At 40.7% G+C, this 19,875-nt stretch overlaps 1 protein-coding gene across 1 annotated transcript in view; it reads right to left on the reverse strand.

Moving 5' to 3' along the window:
• Nucleotides 1-17,593, reverse strand: part of T265_00104 (hypothetical protein) — a gene marked incomplete at both ends in the record, with an annotated part of 55,477 nt that extends 37,884 nt beyond the window's left edge. The window contains one exon of the mRNA XM_009163761.1: nucleotides 16,433-17,593. Coding sequence (XP_009162025.1) covers nucleotides 16,433-17,538 — 1,106 coding nt within the window. The remainder of the gene's footprint in view (nucleotides 1-16,432) is intronic.
• Between the last annotated feature and the right edge of the window lie 2,282 nt (nucleotides 17,594-19,875).

A 19,875-nucleotide genomic window follows, 5' to 3' on the forward strand; every position in this document is an offset into this window, starting at 1 on the left:
AACGGGTGGTACCTGTTAGGAAATTCTGGAGACCAACAAGGTGATTTTATGTCTGTGACCACTGCTGTTCTTTACATGTGGTAGGCAAACGTGATACGAACGTATTGAACAGTAAACTTGGGAAATCTCGGGTTTGTCAGCGGAAAGAAAAACGTTGTTGTAAAGGCCCGCGACCCCCTACCGACTATTTTACATGGTCAAAAAGGATCAGGCACTAACCAGAAAACAACGTTCCTTCACTAGTAATGTTTGACGACTGCGCAAATAAGCAAGACAACTCTTAAAGCCTGCGTCAAGAAGGCAACAGAGAAATTTAGGGCAAAAGCTCGAGGATGTGTTAGATCAACTGTAGCCTGTTCCTGAAATCCTTAATTATTTTTCGGAGACAGCATAAGTCAGCCTAACACAATGCACAACAATGAACCCAAAATCTAGGAATCTGTCATAAAATTCTTCCAGCCCAAATAGCGAATGATAATTTAAGGCAACCTACTTGACTCCATTCTTATTAAACATCTCGAAAATTTTCAACGAACTAGATACAGTAACAAGGAGAGTGTCGTACTTTGCCACTGAAGCTTGGAAGCGCAGGCGGATTTGGCACTGTAAATGCCATTCGAATCTGGGTGACTTTTTAGCCGGCATATTCATAAACCCAGGTGCCTGAAGTATATAAAAATCGTCATTGACACATAGAGTGGAATCCAACGCAAAATTGTTTAATTAAGGCAATAGAAATGTCCTATTAAAACAGTCTTGGCGATTATTTTTCAGCTGCCCAGACCGTAAATGTGATCTATGGTAGTTACGAAAAACGTTTTTCATTGTTTTTATTTGCTCCCTGGTAGTCCTGTGTAAAATGATGAGCGGGACCTCTCAAGAGAAAATTTGCCCCTATGTGAGCACAACTCCGGTCCCTGCTAGATATTTCCATTAGGAGGTTGACTGCCACTGTTCTGAAATTTAATTTTTGTGCTCGGTAAGGGTTATTGCGAGGATAAACGGCAGTAGTTGTTGTTATTTACTGAATTGGGTGCAAACTGCTTAACTTGTTTATTTTCACCTAGAATACTATACTATACTATACTCACATTTACTCGGCTTGCCGTGTAGTGTAAGTGCGCATGTACAGAACGGATTGGTTTGCATTTTTCCGGCAAATTGCCAGAGTGATTCCAAGGAACAAGAAACTAACCCCGGAGCAGGACACAATATTCATTGTTTATGCTGTAAATACGCATTCACCTAAGTGATGCAACCATTCCCAGGCATTTTTCCATGCATCCAGCTTTCACAATGTCTTGTGATGGGATGCGTCCCTGGCCGCTTACAATTTGCTCGTTTCATTTAACATTTTCTTGTGGGTTGTGACCTGTGCATAAAGTTACGCCCCGTTCCTAAATGTCTATAAACGCGCTAAATTGCTTGGTTACTGAAATTCGATAATCACTTTGAAGAATGTAGCCAGCATAAGGTTGACGAAAACTCGGTGATTGCCCCTAGCTGATGAGCACCAGGAAGGATGAAACCGGTTGTGGGGTGTCGAAGTCTTCAGCAACAGTTTCCTTCAACAGTTTCTTCCATGAAGATGTATCCGGACGTTTCAGTTACTAGTGGATGTTTGAACTGAATCTTCAACGCTGTAAGCTTATTTCAGCTGGCACGAATGTGCCATGCGGAATGCATGCAATTCATGAATTGTCGACCGAATTAGATCCGGAAATGTGACGGCCGTTATTTGGTATAATATTAGAGTCTCCAATTTTCCGCTTTTAAGAGCCAAGTGAGAATACGAATAAAGTGGTAAGATAAATGAGCCACCGTTCGTCTTGTTTTTTTTCACTGCGGCCCTAAAGTGAATGGGAAAATTGTGTCTGTGTATGTCTGCATAATAGTCGCTTCAAATAGTGGATTGGGATAGTGTCATTTGGTGAGTGTACAAACGAGAGAAGTCTTCTGAGGTCTTAAATGGGCCATTGTCGGTATCATGACATTGCGCCTGATAGTGCGATGAAACCAATCAAAATGTGAAGAAGATTGATTGTGACACTGGGGTGAACATACGTCTGATGATGGAGAATCGGCGCCGTGGCGAAATCAGTGTGACAAGTCTGTTCAGACAAAAGGGGATTTACAGCATATCCATGTTTAAGCTCTCTCCTCTCTAGGGGACCTGAGTTTGCCCTCGCATTTTGGTTTGATACCCAGGCTCTCTGGTCGTTTTTGTTTTCTCCCATGGACCAAATACGGGTAGATTGTTTGCCTCAAATTCGATCGATAATGTCATGACGGAATTGCCATTAGTAACGCTCAGCCACAAGCACTGAGGTTCGGAAATGTGGACTGAGGTGTGGGTTCCTATACGGTTATAGAAAAGAATTTATGGCAAAGTTGACAGCTTCAATAGTGACCTCAAATATCTGCCTACATAGTACAATTCGGAAAGTAAACTTGGTAGTAATTGCACACAGTTCCACGCTAGGTATAACGTAAATGGTAAAAAGCTGTTCTGTTTGCCATATAGTCATCAAAATGAAAGAAGGAAAAGATAAATCCTCCTGAGTTGAGTTGCTATTACAAAATGACGTGAATCAAGGCTGACAGAAAACCCATCTTCCTACGGACTAGTGGGCTCCATAATATCAGTGTTTTTTAACTATATTTCGAGAGGATGTGTAGATAGTCTAACTATGATATCATTGTTGCATCCCTGTTCTGCATCTTCAACAACAAGTGAAAACTTCTGTGTCATTTCGATTTTCGCGGCAGTGTAAACCACAGTGATTGGTCCAAATCTCAGTCTTCGGTAGATACGTGTTCACGCTAGGGTTGCGCTGCGTTGTGATTTGGTGTGCACTTTTTAAAGAGCCGGAAGTTAGACTTTGGGCGATCTTCTTCGTAAACTCCGGACGGTTGGTGACAACGATCATCATCATTTAACATTGTCGGAATGCTTGAGCCAGAACAAAAAATGTATATACATATATAGAGGTGGGCCGACACACTAAAAGTCTGTCGCTGACCCCGGGAATTATGTACAAGTGACTTTGGAAAACTGGTTCTAACTCGGCGATTGGAACGTTCCCTCCCACTGTTTTTCTACACTGCTTGACTGCCTCTGAAAATGAAGTTTCTTCCAGGAAAATTCTTGGTAAAATTAAACCATTTACTGGCCAAGGAATATACTTTCTTCTAAGAAATCCCTCCTCGAATGGTGTCATTTTACCTACAGATTCAAACGAAATATTTGCTGCATCAATTCCTCTGAATGATATTTTTGACAGCTGGCATTCAGTCAATCGCTTAGTCTTAATCTGCCATTTACAGACGAAACCAATTGTGGCCACTCTAATCAGGGTATTATTCTCAGAGGAATTCGCTCTTTCAAAATGGATTTTGTGGTTTGGCAGATAAGTTGGTGATTCTGAAAGCCCATCTGCTACTCTGGTTCATGCTCTACGTAATCTAAGAGGCACTTGGATAGACTCTAGGCTATTGCGTGCAAATGGCTGATACCCACGCACATAGATGATGCTGAAAAGACCGTCGTTTTGTTACCTCTTTTCTCTGTTGCATACTTACCATATCTTTATGCTCTTTATGCTCTCGTCATGCTCCAATGACTAAATATAGAATACAATATATGTTAGTGATTGCACTTTTACCCATCCATAGGCACTTATCCTCCTGCACTGTGCAAATAAATAGTTTGTTGTCGGTATGTCCTTTAGAACTGTATAACTCTGTTTATGTTTGATAGTCTTGAACATCTGAGCTTCAGTTTACTCAGTAAACAATGATTTTGTATCGGTATCACTCTATGGCCTTTCCTCCTTTGAAGTGAATAGAGCGGCTTCCATAAGTGGTGAAAAGTACAGCATGGTGAAAGAGCAGTTAAGTCAAACACAGCTCGTCGGTATTCCGATCCGCCGTTTCGTTTTGAAGATTCAGTCGGAATACCCAAGCAGATCATGGTAAATCGTCTACAAACACAGCAGCTGCCAGAGCTCTAATATTGGATGTAAATTGTGTCAACATTCTATGTGGTATGCGGTGGATATCGTGAAATGGGCTGAATTTCATGACTTCATTTCACAGTACATCGTGAAATTTCCATCTGACCATGAAACAAACGTACTTTTACTAACGTTATGGTACACTTAGAGTTCTTAAAAGAAAACTAATCACAAAGTTGCTGAAAACTCTTCGACAGCCGACGACCGGTTTCGCCCTTCTTGGGGCTCATCAGTTAAACGCAGTCCCCGGGTTTCCGTCAAACTTACGTTCTACTCGAACCCAAATTCATCTGCAAATGAGTGTATTTCTCGAATACACTTAGAGTTATAAAGATGTCACTACTAAACAAGACAGTCAGGTTCATTCTCGGAAAGCGAGGCCCGAGTGCTGTGGGAATTTTCAGATATGCCTGAGCGGATTTCGTCTGGTCAGAAACTCAAAGAATAAGATATAGTTTTTTATCGTTAGAATCACCGTAGTACAAAACCTCAGAGGCGAGCATACAGACACAAGCTGTGGACGAATAAGTTACTAGAGCCAAACTTAGCCTGCTTATGTGTGGTAGCACCCTATATTTACCCTTCACAGTTCAAGAATAACTTAAGTTCCGTGAATGGATCAGCAATACGCTTAATGTCTCCTGCCACATACCTTTGGATTCTATATTTTTATTCTAACAGAATCGTTGCCGGTAAGCTAAGTCTTTCTACACCTTAACTGTGATCTCGTAGCTCACAAACCAAGTGCTAATTTGCGGAAACCGAAGGACAATCATAAGACTGCCATCTGAACACCTCATTATCTGTCTTTGATTTACATGTACAAAAAGCAAAGCATCATATCTAATTTGTAAAACGTGTAAATTTTGGTGCTGTGACAGGCTATACATGGATTAGTATTTCTGGATTCGGTCAACCGACGCTTTGAACAAAATTCATTTTGTGTACCACTCCATGCGAGGAACAAACACCTAGATCAGATTATTAATAGAGAGTCCACTGTTGGCACAATAAGCCTAGAAACAAAAAAATATTTGGAGTAACGTCAGAAAAGGTGACAAATTTGAATCTAGAGAAGGTTAAGGACAGAGGTCACTCGAACAGGGATCACCGGAGAACACCAGGTGGGAGCCAAGTTCAAAAGTCAGGCGGCAACTGGCGAGTGAGAATACCGGCCATTAGATCGATTAACCGAACCGTCCAACAGCTGAATCAATCATGATCACAGGTGGCTCTCGAATAGAAGCAGATATATTAATATATGGAACACTGCTCAAAGCACTACCCCACACGTACCGCCATGGTTCACCCGCTTGTGAAGAACGTACTGGTGATGCCATCTGCATTGGCGATAAAGTGTTTGCGATCAAATCGCCCAGCTCAGCGGCAACATAAACTCTCGAATATCGGGGAGCCCTAGAATATTATTGCCTAATAGTTCAGCAGCTGGCCACCAATAAAACTTTGGTCCGTTGGATCAGAAACATCAGCGTACACGTCGGACAACCGAATACCATAGAACAGAAACACATGGGGAAATCGAAATGCGCTCGTGGGATGAAGGCAATATAAGCTGTTGAAACAGGACACGTTGGTCACCGCGATGATAACTACACTTTGAAATCTGCAGTTTTGTTTGCGTTATGTATAAGTTGTTCAACCAAGGAGACGATGTCAGTTAATCAAGTTCTCATTATTCAGTTGTAAGCCTCAGTTTGCTTTGCTGACGAGTATCCCGCTAACAAAAGGATAATAGCTGCTAGAGAACTTACAGAGATTGGCCAAAATTGCGCAAATACTTCGTGTACCTCCGAAACGGAAGTTTTTAATGACATGTTTTTATTGGTTTACCGTCGAGCACAATATCATAATGGCACAAAGTTTTGGTTGCCCGCAGTAGTAATGCACAGACACCGTTACCCATTCAAAGGTCAGCTTGTATCTCAATACTCTCGCTATGTTATGCTTATTGTAAATGTTTGCGGGATCTTATCTTCCGCCAAATTTTATGAAAACACATTTGAAAAATGGCAACATGAACAACCTGACGATTAAGGTGACTGTATCAATTTAGTTGGTCTATTCTATAATCACATGTTGAAAGCTTGGACTGACCATACACGAGTAGAAGCGAAAATAAACTATTTTGAACGGATTAAAGCTCTATTCTCCTTATCTTTTTCTGACTTAAAATAAGCTTTTTACCTCGGCTAACATGTGAAACCATTGATCGAATACAAAGTTCGACTTTGATGACCTTCATCACTAACGTATCCATCATAGCAAATGCTTCACAACGTAACGTTAGTAGTGCTTTGAATCTTAGAAATTTGCAGGTTTTCTTGTTAGCACCAACGTTTGGTCACCACCCAAGCATCAACCTAACCATGGGGAAACTAGCTAAAAACGAGTGACTCTCGTGTGACGTCTGTTTATCTCTTGTGTCACTTTGTCACGTTTGTACCAATCGCAAAACTTTTCCACAGCAGAGTGAAAGCACCTAAGTTCCTTACTGTGAAGTAGTAGCCTTGGAGCAGCTCTATTCTTTCAACTTTGCAATGGCTGGTTAAATATATGGTGTGCTGTTAGAAAACAAAGTGGTTTGTGTGAATTTTCTATCCACATTATCTTGACTAAGCCACTGTACTCAGCTTAATTCACTATGATCCGGCTTCCAGCAAACCATTTTGAGCTATTCCCCTTGGTGGGAGAAGTACTTGCATGAAGCTCGACAATCATATACAGTGAATAGCTTCTGATTTTCAATTGTCTAAACGATCAAAGATGTGGTCCCATTCGTCGGAGACTCCAATGAAAAATGCATGTATGGATATTTATTGGCTTTGAGAAAGGGGGATAGAGACGCTCAACGATTTGTTATGTAATTTACTTAGGTTGATTTCGTTCCGTCGATGACCTTTACTAGAGAAAACCTGCATCAGGAACATGCTTTCACTGATTCACATTTTACTTGTTCACACCTGATGGACCGGTGAAACCAAAGCCAACTTTGGCACACACCAGTGTTTAGTCCCCTGAATATTTTATTTCGTGTAAATTGTTCAGACACAATAAGCATCCGCGGTTTCCTAGTGTCTGTTTAACCCTACTTCCTGGATAAGAGCAGACGTCTTCTGAAAGGATGTGTAGTCTGTATTTTGCCTTGTTCTGTCGTGCCTAGCAGGTTCCAATTGAAAAATGGCAGACAGACGCTAAAACCCATTCAGGCAACTGAGCTTCGCAAAACTAGATAGCGTTAATTAAGTTGCTGCCATCGAAAATGCAGAGGCTAGTTTCGGATAAGCATATTCCTAGACGTTTCATGTGAAATTGTCTAAGGAATATTGTAACTAGATGACTAACATAAAACACTAAGTAGTTAACCATGAGAGCCATATGAAGCACCGTATTTTCTCTTCACTGCATCATATATCACTGTAAATTTGGTGGGATTTCGAATCCACGATGATCCCGGTTAGTTTTGTTGCCTGGATATCCGAGTTGTGCGAATAGGAGATTCATTAGGATGCTGAACTTGTAAATCACTGTAGTCCTACCTACAATAAGACCACACTAAACACACCGCATATAAAAGTGGAACAAAAATAATGACGGCCAAAAATAATTTAACGACCAAACTTGCCGTCAAGTAAGCATAAATGCCCGGGATCAGCTTGCTTAGGATTGAACCAACCTAAAAATCTGAACGTCGATCTTGAAGGACGTTAGCTTCTTTAGATTGTTTCAACAGAGGACCGAATCGATTCGAAGACGATCCCTTCACAGAGTAACAAATTAAGTCAATTCTGAGTATGGACACCACGAAATCAAATTATTGTACACATAGACAATGGCACTGTAAATCGATGAGGATCACGGTAAAAGCTGGAAGTGCATTTCCGCCAAAAAAATGACTTAATAGGAATTCTTTCAACTCAACGAACGGGACATCTAGAATATTCCATCTACATGACGTCGTGTCCTCTGAGGTTAACCAACTGCCGAAAATAAAGGGGTTTTTTTGGTCTATTTTTTTTGCTGTGACGCCCACTTCTGAAATACCAAATGTCATGTTCTTGCCTAAATGTCAATTTAGGTAACCGTATGTTGGTCACGGAACGCCGTGGGACCTTATTGGTACGTTTTGGGATTCATCAGAAAGAGATCATTGTTTATTCAAAATGACATTCTTTCATGGAATGAACCGGTGTGAAAGTAGCTGAGTTTCTGAAATCCTTGCATGAGTTCGTCAATCCGGGTTTGCGCCCGAGCAGCACAAATTATAGTAAATGGCTAATCATGACTGTCTAGCAACTTGTCACCCATTAACTAACACTAGAATGGGTCCGAAGATGAAAGCTCAGAAAGGTTAACAAGAAGACGTCATAGATATCATGATTTCTGAACACCTCAGTTGTCATAGATCGATATTTGGTTTCAAAACCCGTGATTATTACCTAAAACTCCATTATTACACAAGTTGTCCAGGAAATCTTACAAACACTCCAAAGCCCAGGAAACTTTACCGGCCATGTAAATAAACCATGAGTTTCTGAGGCATCAAATCAGGTTCATAATCAACACATGTTTTCTGCGAAGCGGTGGTTTCAGAAGACCATCACGGAAAACGAAAGTTGGCAGTGGAAAATGCAAAATGAAATACCAGTTTCAGAGAAACCCAGTTGCCAATCATTGGACCAAAACTTGGGGTGAGTTTCTGTGTTGCAAGTTTCCCCCCGATTCCTTCATTTTTTTTAAGCCAATCCAGTTTTATGGGTTCAACAAAGCCAGCCGAGCCACTTCATAATTTTTGTTAACCACTACGAAATGCGACATCCGATCCAGTGGTGCTATCAAACCCATCATCTTGATGTGTGGTATACTTTCTGTAGGCTGTGCCGTATCTTATCATGCCATGAAATGACACCTGTCTTCCTTCTCAAATAAACTTCTAAATGTTTTAAGATGAGGTCTGAGCAAAGTAGTGCCTACCATATAAAAACAGAATTGCTGAACACAAACGCTGACTGTCCCATTGGTAAAAAAATCTAATTATACGAGTAATCGATTCTCAGAACTACCTTTCCTGTGTGAGGGGCTCAGTCGATTTTAGATTTCCAGAGTGACCAGCGAAATTACTTGGTGATTGCTTGGGAAGCACCTTTGGACATGTCGTCTGCAGTAATCAGGTTCTGTCTTGTTGCATCAGTGAATAGCTGTCGCAAACAAGCACTCAAGGTGGTGTTATCCCTTTTCTACGAACCAATCAGCTGCGAATTGAGTCAGAATCCACAGAGGGCTCAAATACATTACTTCTAACCAAGGTGTACTCTGACTGTAGTCAGAAGAGTGCGTAGTTCGCCTAGTTCACCCTAGGCAGAAAACATTCTACTTAGAAACGCATCAAATGTGACTGTTTAAGATAAATTTAAGAGCTCCACTTTCGGTTGCAGAAGTTGAAAACCGGATACCGGGGTACCTTACAAATCATACTTTTTGAATGGCGACGGATCTAATCAAATAATGAAGGATAAATGCGGCAAGGTAACAGGAGGTTTGCAAACGGACGATTATGGAGGAACATTTAAAAGAGCGGAAAAAACGCCCCATAGCCGGAAACATCAAAAGACGTTGTATTCAAGGCAAACTGCGTTGTCTATCATCAGCTGGATATGAAAGGTTTCAGCGGAAATCCTACTACTGGAGAGCGATATAGAGTACCAACCAGCAAGTGTAAATGTTTCCATTCACTTAATTTTTAGCAATTATAATCAATACGTAACTAATCAAGACAAAGACGGTTAGCTGGATATTGATGGAAGGCCGAGAATATAACACATTTAGCGGCAAAAAGGCATTGCACATATGTATCCTTGCTTATTAGGTAATTACTACCAGACGGAGTCACCACGTGATGATACGAATTAAACTAACCACAAGAGCGTTAACTCAGAGGGGAATCACGCCGATTTATTAATAAATGCTCTACGAGTATGTTAATTTTGGTTTGCTTCAGAGTAGTTGCCCCTGGAACCACAATGTGCCCTCTAGTTATGAAACCTATTTTTGTAGTATGTTAATTTGGTTTGCTTCAGAGTAGTTGCCCCTGGAACCACAATGTGCCCTCTAGTTATGAAACCTATTTTTGTTGTTGTTTCTAACGGGTCCGTAAGCTATCCTATGTTTATTAAACTTGTGCACTTCTTTCCGTCTAAAAAGAATCTAAAATCGGTGTTCAATACAATTGACCTTGACCGTTTTTTTAGAAGCGATCAGCACGCGATAATCAGCAAGTATCATTCTTAACTTCATGAACAGTTGCATTTTGACGAAAAGCGTAAACCTCGTAAGCAAGGCAATTTTATTGACTCTAAAAGAACACACTAGCTTTTTGTGACTCTCAAAGTGAGGGTGTCGGAGGCACCAAGTGCCAGTTTTCACAGTAACATATGTAGGGACTTGAAATATTGCGCCGCACGCTACTGAATGTTAGCAAACAAGCCAAGATGAGACCTTCAAGCCAACTTACATCAACAATTCCAGGCATAAAAATGCTCCCCTCAGCAATTTTATGTGATCACTGTACTCTGGGGCTTCCACCGTCATTGCTTAAAGTGGTAGCGATGCGTTGTGTTTGTCGTTGGGCTGAACTGACCAACAATATGTCCATGTTAATGTTCTGTTGATCAGCTGATGTTTGTATTTATGATCGGTCCTTTGAATGCAAAAACTGGGTTCATTGATTTCAAGTCCTAGATGGCAAGTGTCTTTTGGCTTCCCCTTATGTGAATGCCCATCACACCGTTTTTTTATTAAATTCTGTTGTCCCACATTTCTTCATCGGACGTTGCCATCCATGTAACTTCTCTGAGTGGCTGGATGACCTTTTGTTCACAGCCGAATTTAGAGTAGTTCCAGTTCAGATTGACTGTCCACTAAATGTGACTTGATTGCCTTACTTCCGTGGATTTCTTTGTTCATTTTATAAGTTTGAATCTCAAGGTGGTTTGGTTATAATCTTCGAGCTTAATTTTCACAGCATTAAAAAATTATGACTCCTGTCTCCTTGTGGCCCTGTTATGCACATTTTTTCTCGTAGAATAATTTCTTTTAAGTTGCTCAGCAAAGAATTCGTTGTACAAACTATTTCCTCCTATTGGTCCACTTCTCTGTGAATGCGCCTGCAAAGGCATCCTTTCTGAATCTTTAACTGAATTGCAAACGCATGAATAATTTTATTGACCGTTGATAGACTGACATAGGATGAAGTTTGTAGGTGCTAAATGTGCTTCAAATAGCGTGTTTTTTCACCCAACACCCCTAGCACATATGAATCTTTACAGTGCTATAAGTTTAGTTGTTTTGTATCTTACGGACGCGAGATGAACTCAGTCTTTAGCCTCTTACTGATAATTGGAGTACGTTGGCGAGACTGATTCTGATACTTTGCGCCGAACTTTCATTTCTGTGATGTTCTATCATCCAACCAGTTTTCTGTAAGTTCTTTTGCGGTTCATCTCGGTTCACAGGATCACACTAAGCTATCAAGACCAAATGTAATTCGTCTATTTTTGGTGGCAATTTGCATTTCACGCATACTACCTGAATTTAAAACTACAGTGCAAGGAGACCAGTATGCTGGCGAAGTGCCTTGCACAAAGCAAGGGGATGCGTTTAGTTCTGTACTTATGTTTTGATTCTTCGGGAGCCAAGAATTCAGACTTCCCCTCATACTCATCCATAGCGCCTCATCTACTCCAGACGAACTAGTGACAAAAACTGTGCTTCGGACTACACGACATTTCTTCTGTTTCCATGTCAAACGTCCTCACAATGCCCATTCATGAGATGAGCCTAGTTTTTGTATTTTCGGTTACTCAGTGGCAATTTGTGAGAAATGGTGTAATTGGGCTGCGACAAATTTGCGGAGCTCAGCGAAACTACACACAAAGATGACTTTTACAGCCCACCCATTTGAAAATTTCCATTTGATTCGTTACAGCTAGTTTTTTTTCCATTCCCTACATCAAAAACGGTAGCAATCACTTGATGTGTGCCTTTCGTGATATATTATTTCCTTTGAATCCCGGGGCATTGACTAAAAAATTAAAGTTGATTCATTTCATTCTTTTGGTTCTTACAGAGTGTCAGTCTATTATTCGTAATACCATGGGTATTTAGTTTAAAATGTTAGCTAGGCGTGCGGTGTACCATATATTTTCCGTGCTTTCCTTATTTCTTGATATTTGGCGCAGATTCTGACAAGACACAGACAAACGAGAAAACGCTTGTAACGTCATCCTCAGTTTTATCCATTCCAAAAGCGCGAATAAATGTTTATCGTATCGCCATGGATGGCGTCACCACTGAGAAGAGCCTGTTGAGCTGACCTGCAATAGAGCAGAACATATTCTCAAAATTTCGTATGATCATCGTCAAGCCGAATTTTGGAATCTCATTTTTTCTTTAATCACACAAGTAACTCCTCTGCTGTGAATCTGCAGTCTACTTCATACCTTTGAATATCTGAAAGAGACAATGATTGACATTTTAAAGATAACAGCAAGCGCACTAATAAGCTACAAATAGGATAATCCTCCAAATTGACGGATAATCTCACAAACCCGAAACTACTATCAGCACTGTATAAAAACTGTTTCTAATCGCCGGAATGCGGAGACACAAAATGTGAAGTTTCAAGTGCACGAAAATGATTATTGGATTGGACTTTCGGAATCAGTCCGGTTGCGAACAACTACCACATTCGATTGTGGAACCACGAAGTCTCAAATTGCAAATGAGGTTATTTAAGTCGTAACTGGTTTACAGAGATCCGGGAAGGCAAATACTTTTGGATTATAGCCCAATCTATCCTATACTGAGCTTCACCGATGGACACTCTTGATATTGTGAACTGATATGTCATGCGGTACATCTTGAGGCGTGAGCTCACCGAATACTGAGAACTCAATCTTTCAATATGGCTGGCAATCATGATCCCTGGATGGTCACCTTTAGGATTAAAACACTCCCGTCCCTCTGGGGTGACACCAATATCGATCGATTCTCCCGCGAAGGAAACTGCCTAACTAATATAAATTAATCACAAGTATTGTCGTAACAGTCACAGATATTTCGGAAATTAACGGTTTCGAAGGAATTCCCACTTGGTGTCCCCCATAAACACACCTGTACATCATGTGCTTTTTGGCTTCCGTGCAACTGAATTGGAATGGTGAACGTACGATGGATTATTCTGTTTTTCAGTGCCCCACCAAACATCAAAACATCACGCGGGATACTTCTCTTGCGTAACGGATCAGTGCACACTGATTGCGCTTTCTCATTCTACAATCAGAATAATGATCCGATTTCTAGACCAACTATCAAGTAAGCAGTTTAAATTGGTCTGTCGAATGAATGGCAAAATGAACACGGTGAATTATAATCCTACTGATTCTGTTTTGGGCTCAACCAAGTCCCAGATTTTTTTCAACTCGACAACCATGAAGGTTCGCTCTACTACCGTCTGAAGTCTTTTGCCAGGTGGTGAACTTACAAAACCGACCGTTTATGCAGATTAAACGAAGAAAAGTCAGCAAACTTCAAGATTTAGAGTGACTATAGGACAAAGGGAATTGTCGCACAATAACTTCCTCAGTTCCTCTCATCTCAGCAATTTGATTGAACTATTAGGTCCACAGTAGTATGCATCCTGTTTTTATCCCATCCAGATAGGAGTATAGTTTAAATCGGATCAGAATTTAAAGTGCATTAAATTTAATATAATATGCCATGCACGATAGAGGCTATATAGTATGCAATGACGCAGTAGTAAAGACAAAAATCAAAGCTTCCATTCAGGTTTCAGATATAGCGAGTGATTCTGTTGATCTTCAGAACGGGGGAGCTGAATTAACAAAGACCATTGTACTTGGTTTTCTACGCAGTTATCACTGATCACTTCTCATTCTCAGCGCTTTCCCAAATTTAACCTTTCAAGAAACCCAGAAAGGGTATGGGTATCTTAACCTTAGGAAGCCTCATCCAGTCAGTATTGGGTAAAGGCCCATGTGTACGTTTATAGGATTATAAGCTCTGAGGCTCAATACAAGAAGGACATCAGGGCTACATTATTAATTTGATATAACAAAGCCGATGCATTCTCCAAAGTCGCACAAGCCCCGAATAAATACCAGCCAGGATCATCCCGTGCGTTGCAGATATAAACTTAACTTTATGTCGTGTGCATCGGGAAAGAATGCAGAGCTCGATTACAGCACCGCCGAAGAAAAGTAAGGCTGCATATCATAAGGCGTGCTTTCGTGTGTGCGTATTCTGTGTCCTTGCATTAACGATTGTAAGGTTGTGCACAAGTCTGAAGAAAAGTTGCTCTTTCCTCATCAATGAGATACCTACCGACCATTGATCTATTACCTTCATAAGGTCATGGAATTTGTTGCCAAGGGTTGCATTGTGGCAGGAAAGTGGGTGAAGCAGTAACGTTTATTAGTACAAATTATATGACTGCATGCCAATAGAGTGCTTGTTCTGCCGTTCGGTTCTACATTTGAAGAAATATCACTCTAGAGCAAGCCTTTCAGTTGCAGTTCAACAGTCACACCTGTAAAATTTGGATAAAAATCACAAAAACTCTTCCAAAGCACTTCCTTCATTCGCCCGATCCTTGAAACTAAAACGAATTAGAGAGTCCTTGTTCTTGTCCGAAAGGGACTCGTATTACGCACATCATTGTGGTTTAAATTATATGTAGTTGTGTAAGTTAAATTTCTCCTCACTAGTACGTATTATTCTCGCAGAATTTGTGCAATCACTTTATCAATACTGACCCATCTCTCACTGACAGTCACTGTAACGGTCGCGAATATCGCTTTCTGGCGTTCTCGGAATACTTGATTGACTGAAAAGGGGCTAGCGAAGGGGATATTTTGCTCAAGCCCGCCTATCTTTTACAATAGGGGTCCTCATTCTAGTCAACAGGTAGATTGCAGGTGAACGCTTATGAAAATGAGCCATAAAACATCTTCGGCAATTATCCTCCGGAGCGGCGGAGGTACAACAAAAACAAAGTTTCCAGAGAATGTTCTGAAGCCGTCCGTTTTCATTGGTTGGCTGATTCAGTGGCATAGTGAGTATTTTCTAATCCGGCAAACGCACAAACTGGAGTTGTTTTTGGCGTGCGCACTTCTAGGTACTCACATCCAAGTAATCAAGGAAGAGGGAAACTGATTTATATGGAGTCTGACCAAATCTTCTGGCAGCATGACGATACTCGGAGAATTGAACCAAAAAGAATAAGATAATTTGAAGATTCCAGAGGGTTTGGCGTTTAGATTAGCTGTGTTGCCGAGTCTACCGCAAGCTCACAAACAATCCATTGAACATTTGTGAGAATTGAGCCACCAGAAAGGCCCTTCAGATCAAAAACAACGATGAAAGCTGCATTTGATAATATACTCTGTACCTTGTGATTTGGAAGTTCGCAGATAAATCACCATCGCTATCAGGTGCCATTTTGTGGGAATGAGTAGAGGACATTTCTGGTTAACATAGCATATTTTGTTGTGCTCTTTAACAGCCACTTAGTGCGCTTCTTGTCACAACATACTTATCTAAACAAGATTGATTATAAGCTCCTCTTCTCCTGAGATCTTTGTATTTGGAAAACGTACGCCCTATATAAATGGACATCTAGTCTAACCATGAAGACTCACTTCACACTGTTAATATATTTACATTTAACCCAAGCAACCATCAAATGAACCTGTAGTTTGGCTTTGATTTATCCAGTCTGTTTACACTCAACGACTGTGAACCCATGGAAGGGTTGACTTTATAGAACCTATGTCAGCTAGTTTGATTTTCACGCCCGTTCCTTTAAACAGGTGCACTCTCATTAGATCTTCCTTAAAATATATAACCTTTGCTCACAGCAAGCTAGAGTACTTTATTATCAAAACTATATATATATATATATATATACATATATATATATGCTCAGTGGTTGGCTTCATTCGAAGAGGAATTTTATACCTGGGGCGATGTGACTACCTACCACTCCGTTGTGAAAATTGCCAAGTGTTCTTTTGCTGTAACTGGAGAAAAACTAACGTTTGTACGTTTGTACGCCTTACGGACCTTACGGACGCTCGAAATATACCGTTGTGAATACGCGCATTTATTCGGTGTAAATGTATGGATAATCTATGCAATTGCTGTCACGAATCATCGTAACAGTGTCAAGCAACAAGTATGATGTCTGTGGCTGCATAAATTATAACCCACAAAATTATGAGACATCAGAATTCTCTCTAATGAGCAAACCTTACAAACTTTACAGCAAAGATATCGGTCTATCTGAATTTTAATTTTTTTTCAATAAAACAGTGACTTACCCTAATGTTGTCATCGTTACGATGGTGTACCATGCAGATGCAGGAATGCTTAGGAACCGAGTTTGACTGTCAAATTTCTCAATATAGTAGATCACAGTGGCAAAAATTACCACAACCAGTGTGAGACTGAATAATAGAAAACCCAATTCCTGTGCACACGACTTGAGCGTGCAGCCTAATATTCTCAGTCCTTGGCTGTGACGAGAGAACTTAAATATCCGAAACACACGAAACACCCGCAACGTAACCAGAGAGCCTGAGAAGTTCTTGTTTGACGGTAGAAATAGGGCAATATAGTAGGGCAATATGGCTACCAGGTCAATCAGAGCCATAACCGACTTGATGTATTTCCAGCGCGATTCTGCCGCATACAGTCTTGCCATGTACTCGATTGTAAAGATGACAACGCATGCTGTGTCAACACAGAAAAATATGTTAGTATATTTGTCGCCATAGGTCTGAGGATGATCAGGCTGTCCTTTTTCCGTACAAATGATGGTTTCTGCCATATTTGAAAGCACAGAAACAATGATGAAAAATCCGGTTGTGTAGTAAACAACTTGGGCGACATCATTGTAGTCTGGATCGTCAAACACTGCACTTAATTGTCCACGTAAAGAGGTTGCATGCTTTGACGCTGATCGGACGAAAGGGGATTTGTCTTGCACACGTTCCTTAACCTCTCGGCACTGATCGAGGTATTCTTCGTAACAACAATCGCCCATGTGATCTGGAAGTATTGCAAAAAACCTCAGTTCCTCTTCGAATGCGCTAGCGCACAGGTTTTTAGGGAAATGGAGGGTTCCGCTCTGATAGTATGTCATGATGTAACGAAATAACTCAGGGTCACGATCAAAAAAATACTCCTGGTTATCCTCGTCATAGTAGTAGTCTTTTTCATCCGAGCCAAGCAACGTGTTGGGATACTGTCCAGCAATCGATGCGTTTAGTTCAAAGTGCACACCACTAACGTTAATAGATAGTTTGGAGTCTGGGAACCGTGGCCACTCACGCAAAGCCTCTAATGCCCTGGTATCCGCCAGTACCGGCGCGAGACCCAGGGCACACGTCTGTCTTAGTGGCAACCAGAGTGTCGCGTAATCCATCAATTTCTTGAAAGCAAAACAAGCATGCTATGTGATCATCTGAAGACCGCCGGTTACAAATTGTCGGCTTTTGACGATATTACAGTATCACTTATCTTAAAACATTAAACACATCTTCGGGAGGTGGTCGTACGTTTCGACCAATAAGGGAACGGTCATTACAACTGACCAATCATTGATTGCGTCAAATGTCTGCATGAATGCTAACCTAAAAGCAAACGAACTTGCCTTGAATGTTTTAGAGATCGAAAATAATTTTTTTAAAATGTATTTATTTTCTCATTTGAGTTAACAGAATCTGGCTTGTTCCTGGATTAGGCCAGTGGTATTTCGTCACGAGACCGACGAAATACGACAACATCATTTACAAGTTCTCGAGACATCACTTGTGATACACCTTCTGAAAAAAATCACATGATCAATCGGACTTCCGAAACAACATAGTAGTCGGGATAAAACGTGAAAAAGTTAGCTAAACTAAGAATACTCTCGTCTTAATTCTCTGTTGCCTGTGTGTTGGATGAACGTTTTCAGCTAAAATGTTGGCCGAAAATTCCATGTAGATCGTTCTCTCGCACTGCGTTCGAAGAGATCAGCCGTTAGCTTTAGAAGGACATTTGATGAATCTTCCAGATACCTTCTGTTTATTTATTTTGGGCCTCAAGGTATTTCGTCACAAGACCGACGACATACGACAACATCATGTACAAGTTCTCGAGACATCACTTGTGATACACCTTCTGAAAAAAATCACATGATCAATCTGACTTCCGAAACAACATAGTAGTCGGGATAAAAGGTGAAAAAGTTAGCTAAACTAAGAATACTCTCGTCTTAATTCTCTGTTGCCTGTGTGTTGGATGAACGTTTTCAGCTAAAATGTTGGCCGAAAATTCCATGTAGATCGTTCTCTCGCACTGCGTTCGAAGAGATCAGCCGTTAGCTTTAGAAGGACATTTGATGAATCTTCCAGATACCTTCTGTTTATTTATTTTGGGCCTCAAAACATTCATCAAAGTGTCTATCAAATGATTTGATTAATCATTTATTGCCGGATGACCCTGTGCTCTTTCAGTCGGTCCACAATAATACTTAGGATCACTGTTCACGTAGATGCAGAAACGATACCGCCCAAAGCGGGGCGCAGTCAATTGGCTTGTCAAAAACATGAATTGGGTCAATGCATTCTTTGCTGTAGTGTACGAATCACTGCTAGATTTAGTCTGTGAACATTGAGTGCACTGTTCTGGTGAGTTATTCATGACAATTCAAGCAAATATTTAACTGGACATCTCCACGAAATCTTTAGATTCTGAAGAACAAATGCATCATGATAGAGATAATCAGTGACAGCACTCGAAGTGTGTAGATGCAGTCTGTCTGACAAACCGTCAAGGTATCCAGTCGCAGCTCATATCAGTGTTCAGAGAAGGACAGGCTGCATTTTCTAAATAACAGCGGCAAAGCAACAGGATGCATTATCCGAGCCGTGTTTTATACCTTTATACTGTTAGGCATGGCGAAAAAGCTCGTACTAAACTTGGCTGGAGTAATCGATGACGCGTTTGTATCTTTACGCACGCGTTGGTAACACAACCTTAATTTCAAAATTGCTGGTATAACTGTGTAAAACAGAGCTTGTAAGGTCTTCAAAAACTTGGTCAAATATAGTAAAATATACTTTTTGCAACGTTCAGGCAGTTAAGGGTACTAGGCTGCGCACGCCACTGTGAACAGCCTACCCGCGCTTTCTGGCGAATAGGACAGCAATCGATTGAAAATTCAAGTAGAAAGCTTTACATATCAACAAACATCTCCTGTGATAGTGTATCTCTAAACGTACGGTAGCACCTGTGTAATAGCCCCTCCCTAGGGTCAAGAACCTCATGTAACGCAGAATACTCATTCCTGAGTGACTTAATTATTACATAGTTACTTGACAACATTAACATGTTACTATTCCCAGCAAATATTAGGCAATGACAATATACAGTACGTGTACACTGGACCTTCCACAATGTCGCGGTTCGCAGGCTCATTTAAAGGTTTGAACAAAACTATCCATTTAAGTATGCCTGCTTCTTGGCATCTGTGCTAAACACATTCTATCATCTAAGCCTTGAAAACCACGTAAAATTTAGTTCCTGTTAAATTTTACACTGAAATCTCCAACTGATGAATTTGTCTACATATGGCGTAACATTATCTTCAGGTACCATCCACAGGATATATGAGATTGGCTTATAAGAGATAGGCAATTAATTGACGAGTCCGATGTTAGTTCAGATAGCCCTAGTAGTTTTCAGTGTTGATCATCCGAGGAAATGTTGTCCTAGT

The sequence above is a fragment of the Opisthorchis viverrini genome (assembly GCF_000715545.1).
Source record: "Opisthorchis viverrini unplaced genomic scaffold opera_v5_1, whole genome shotgun sequence".
In the NCBI taxonomy this organism is placed as follows: Eukaryota; Metazoa; Platyhelminthes; class Trematoda; order Opisthorchiida; family Opisthorchiidae; genus Opisthorchis; species Opisthorchis viverrini.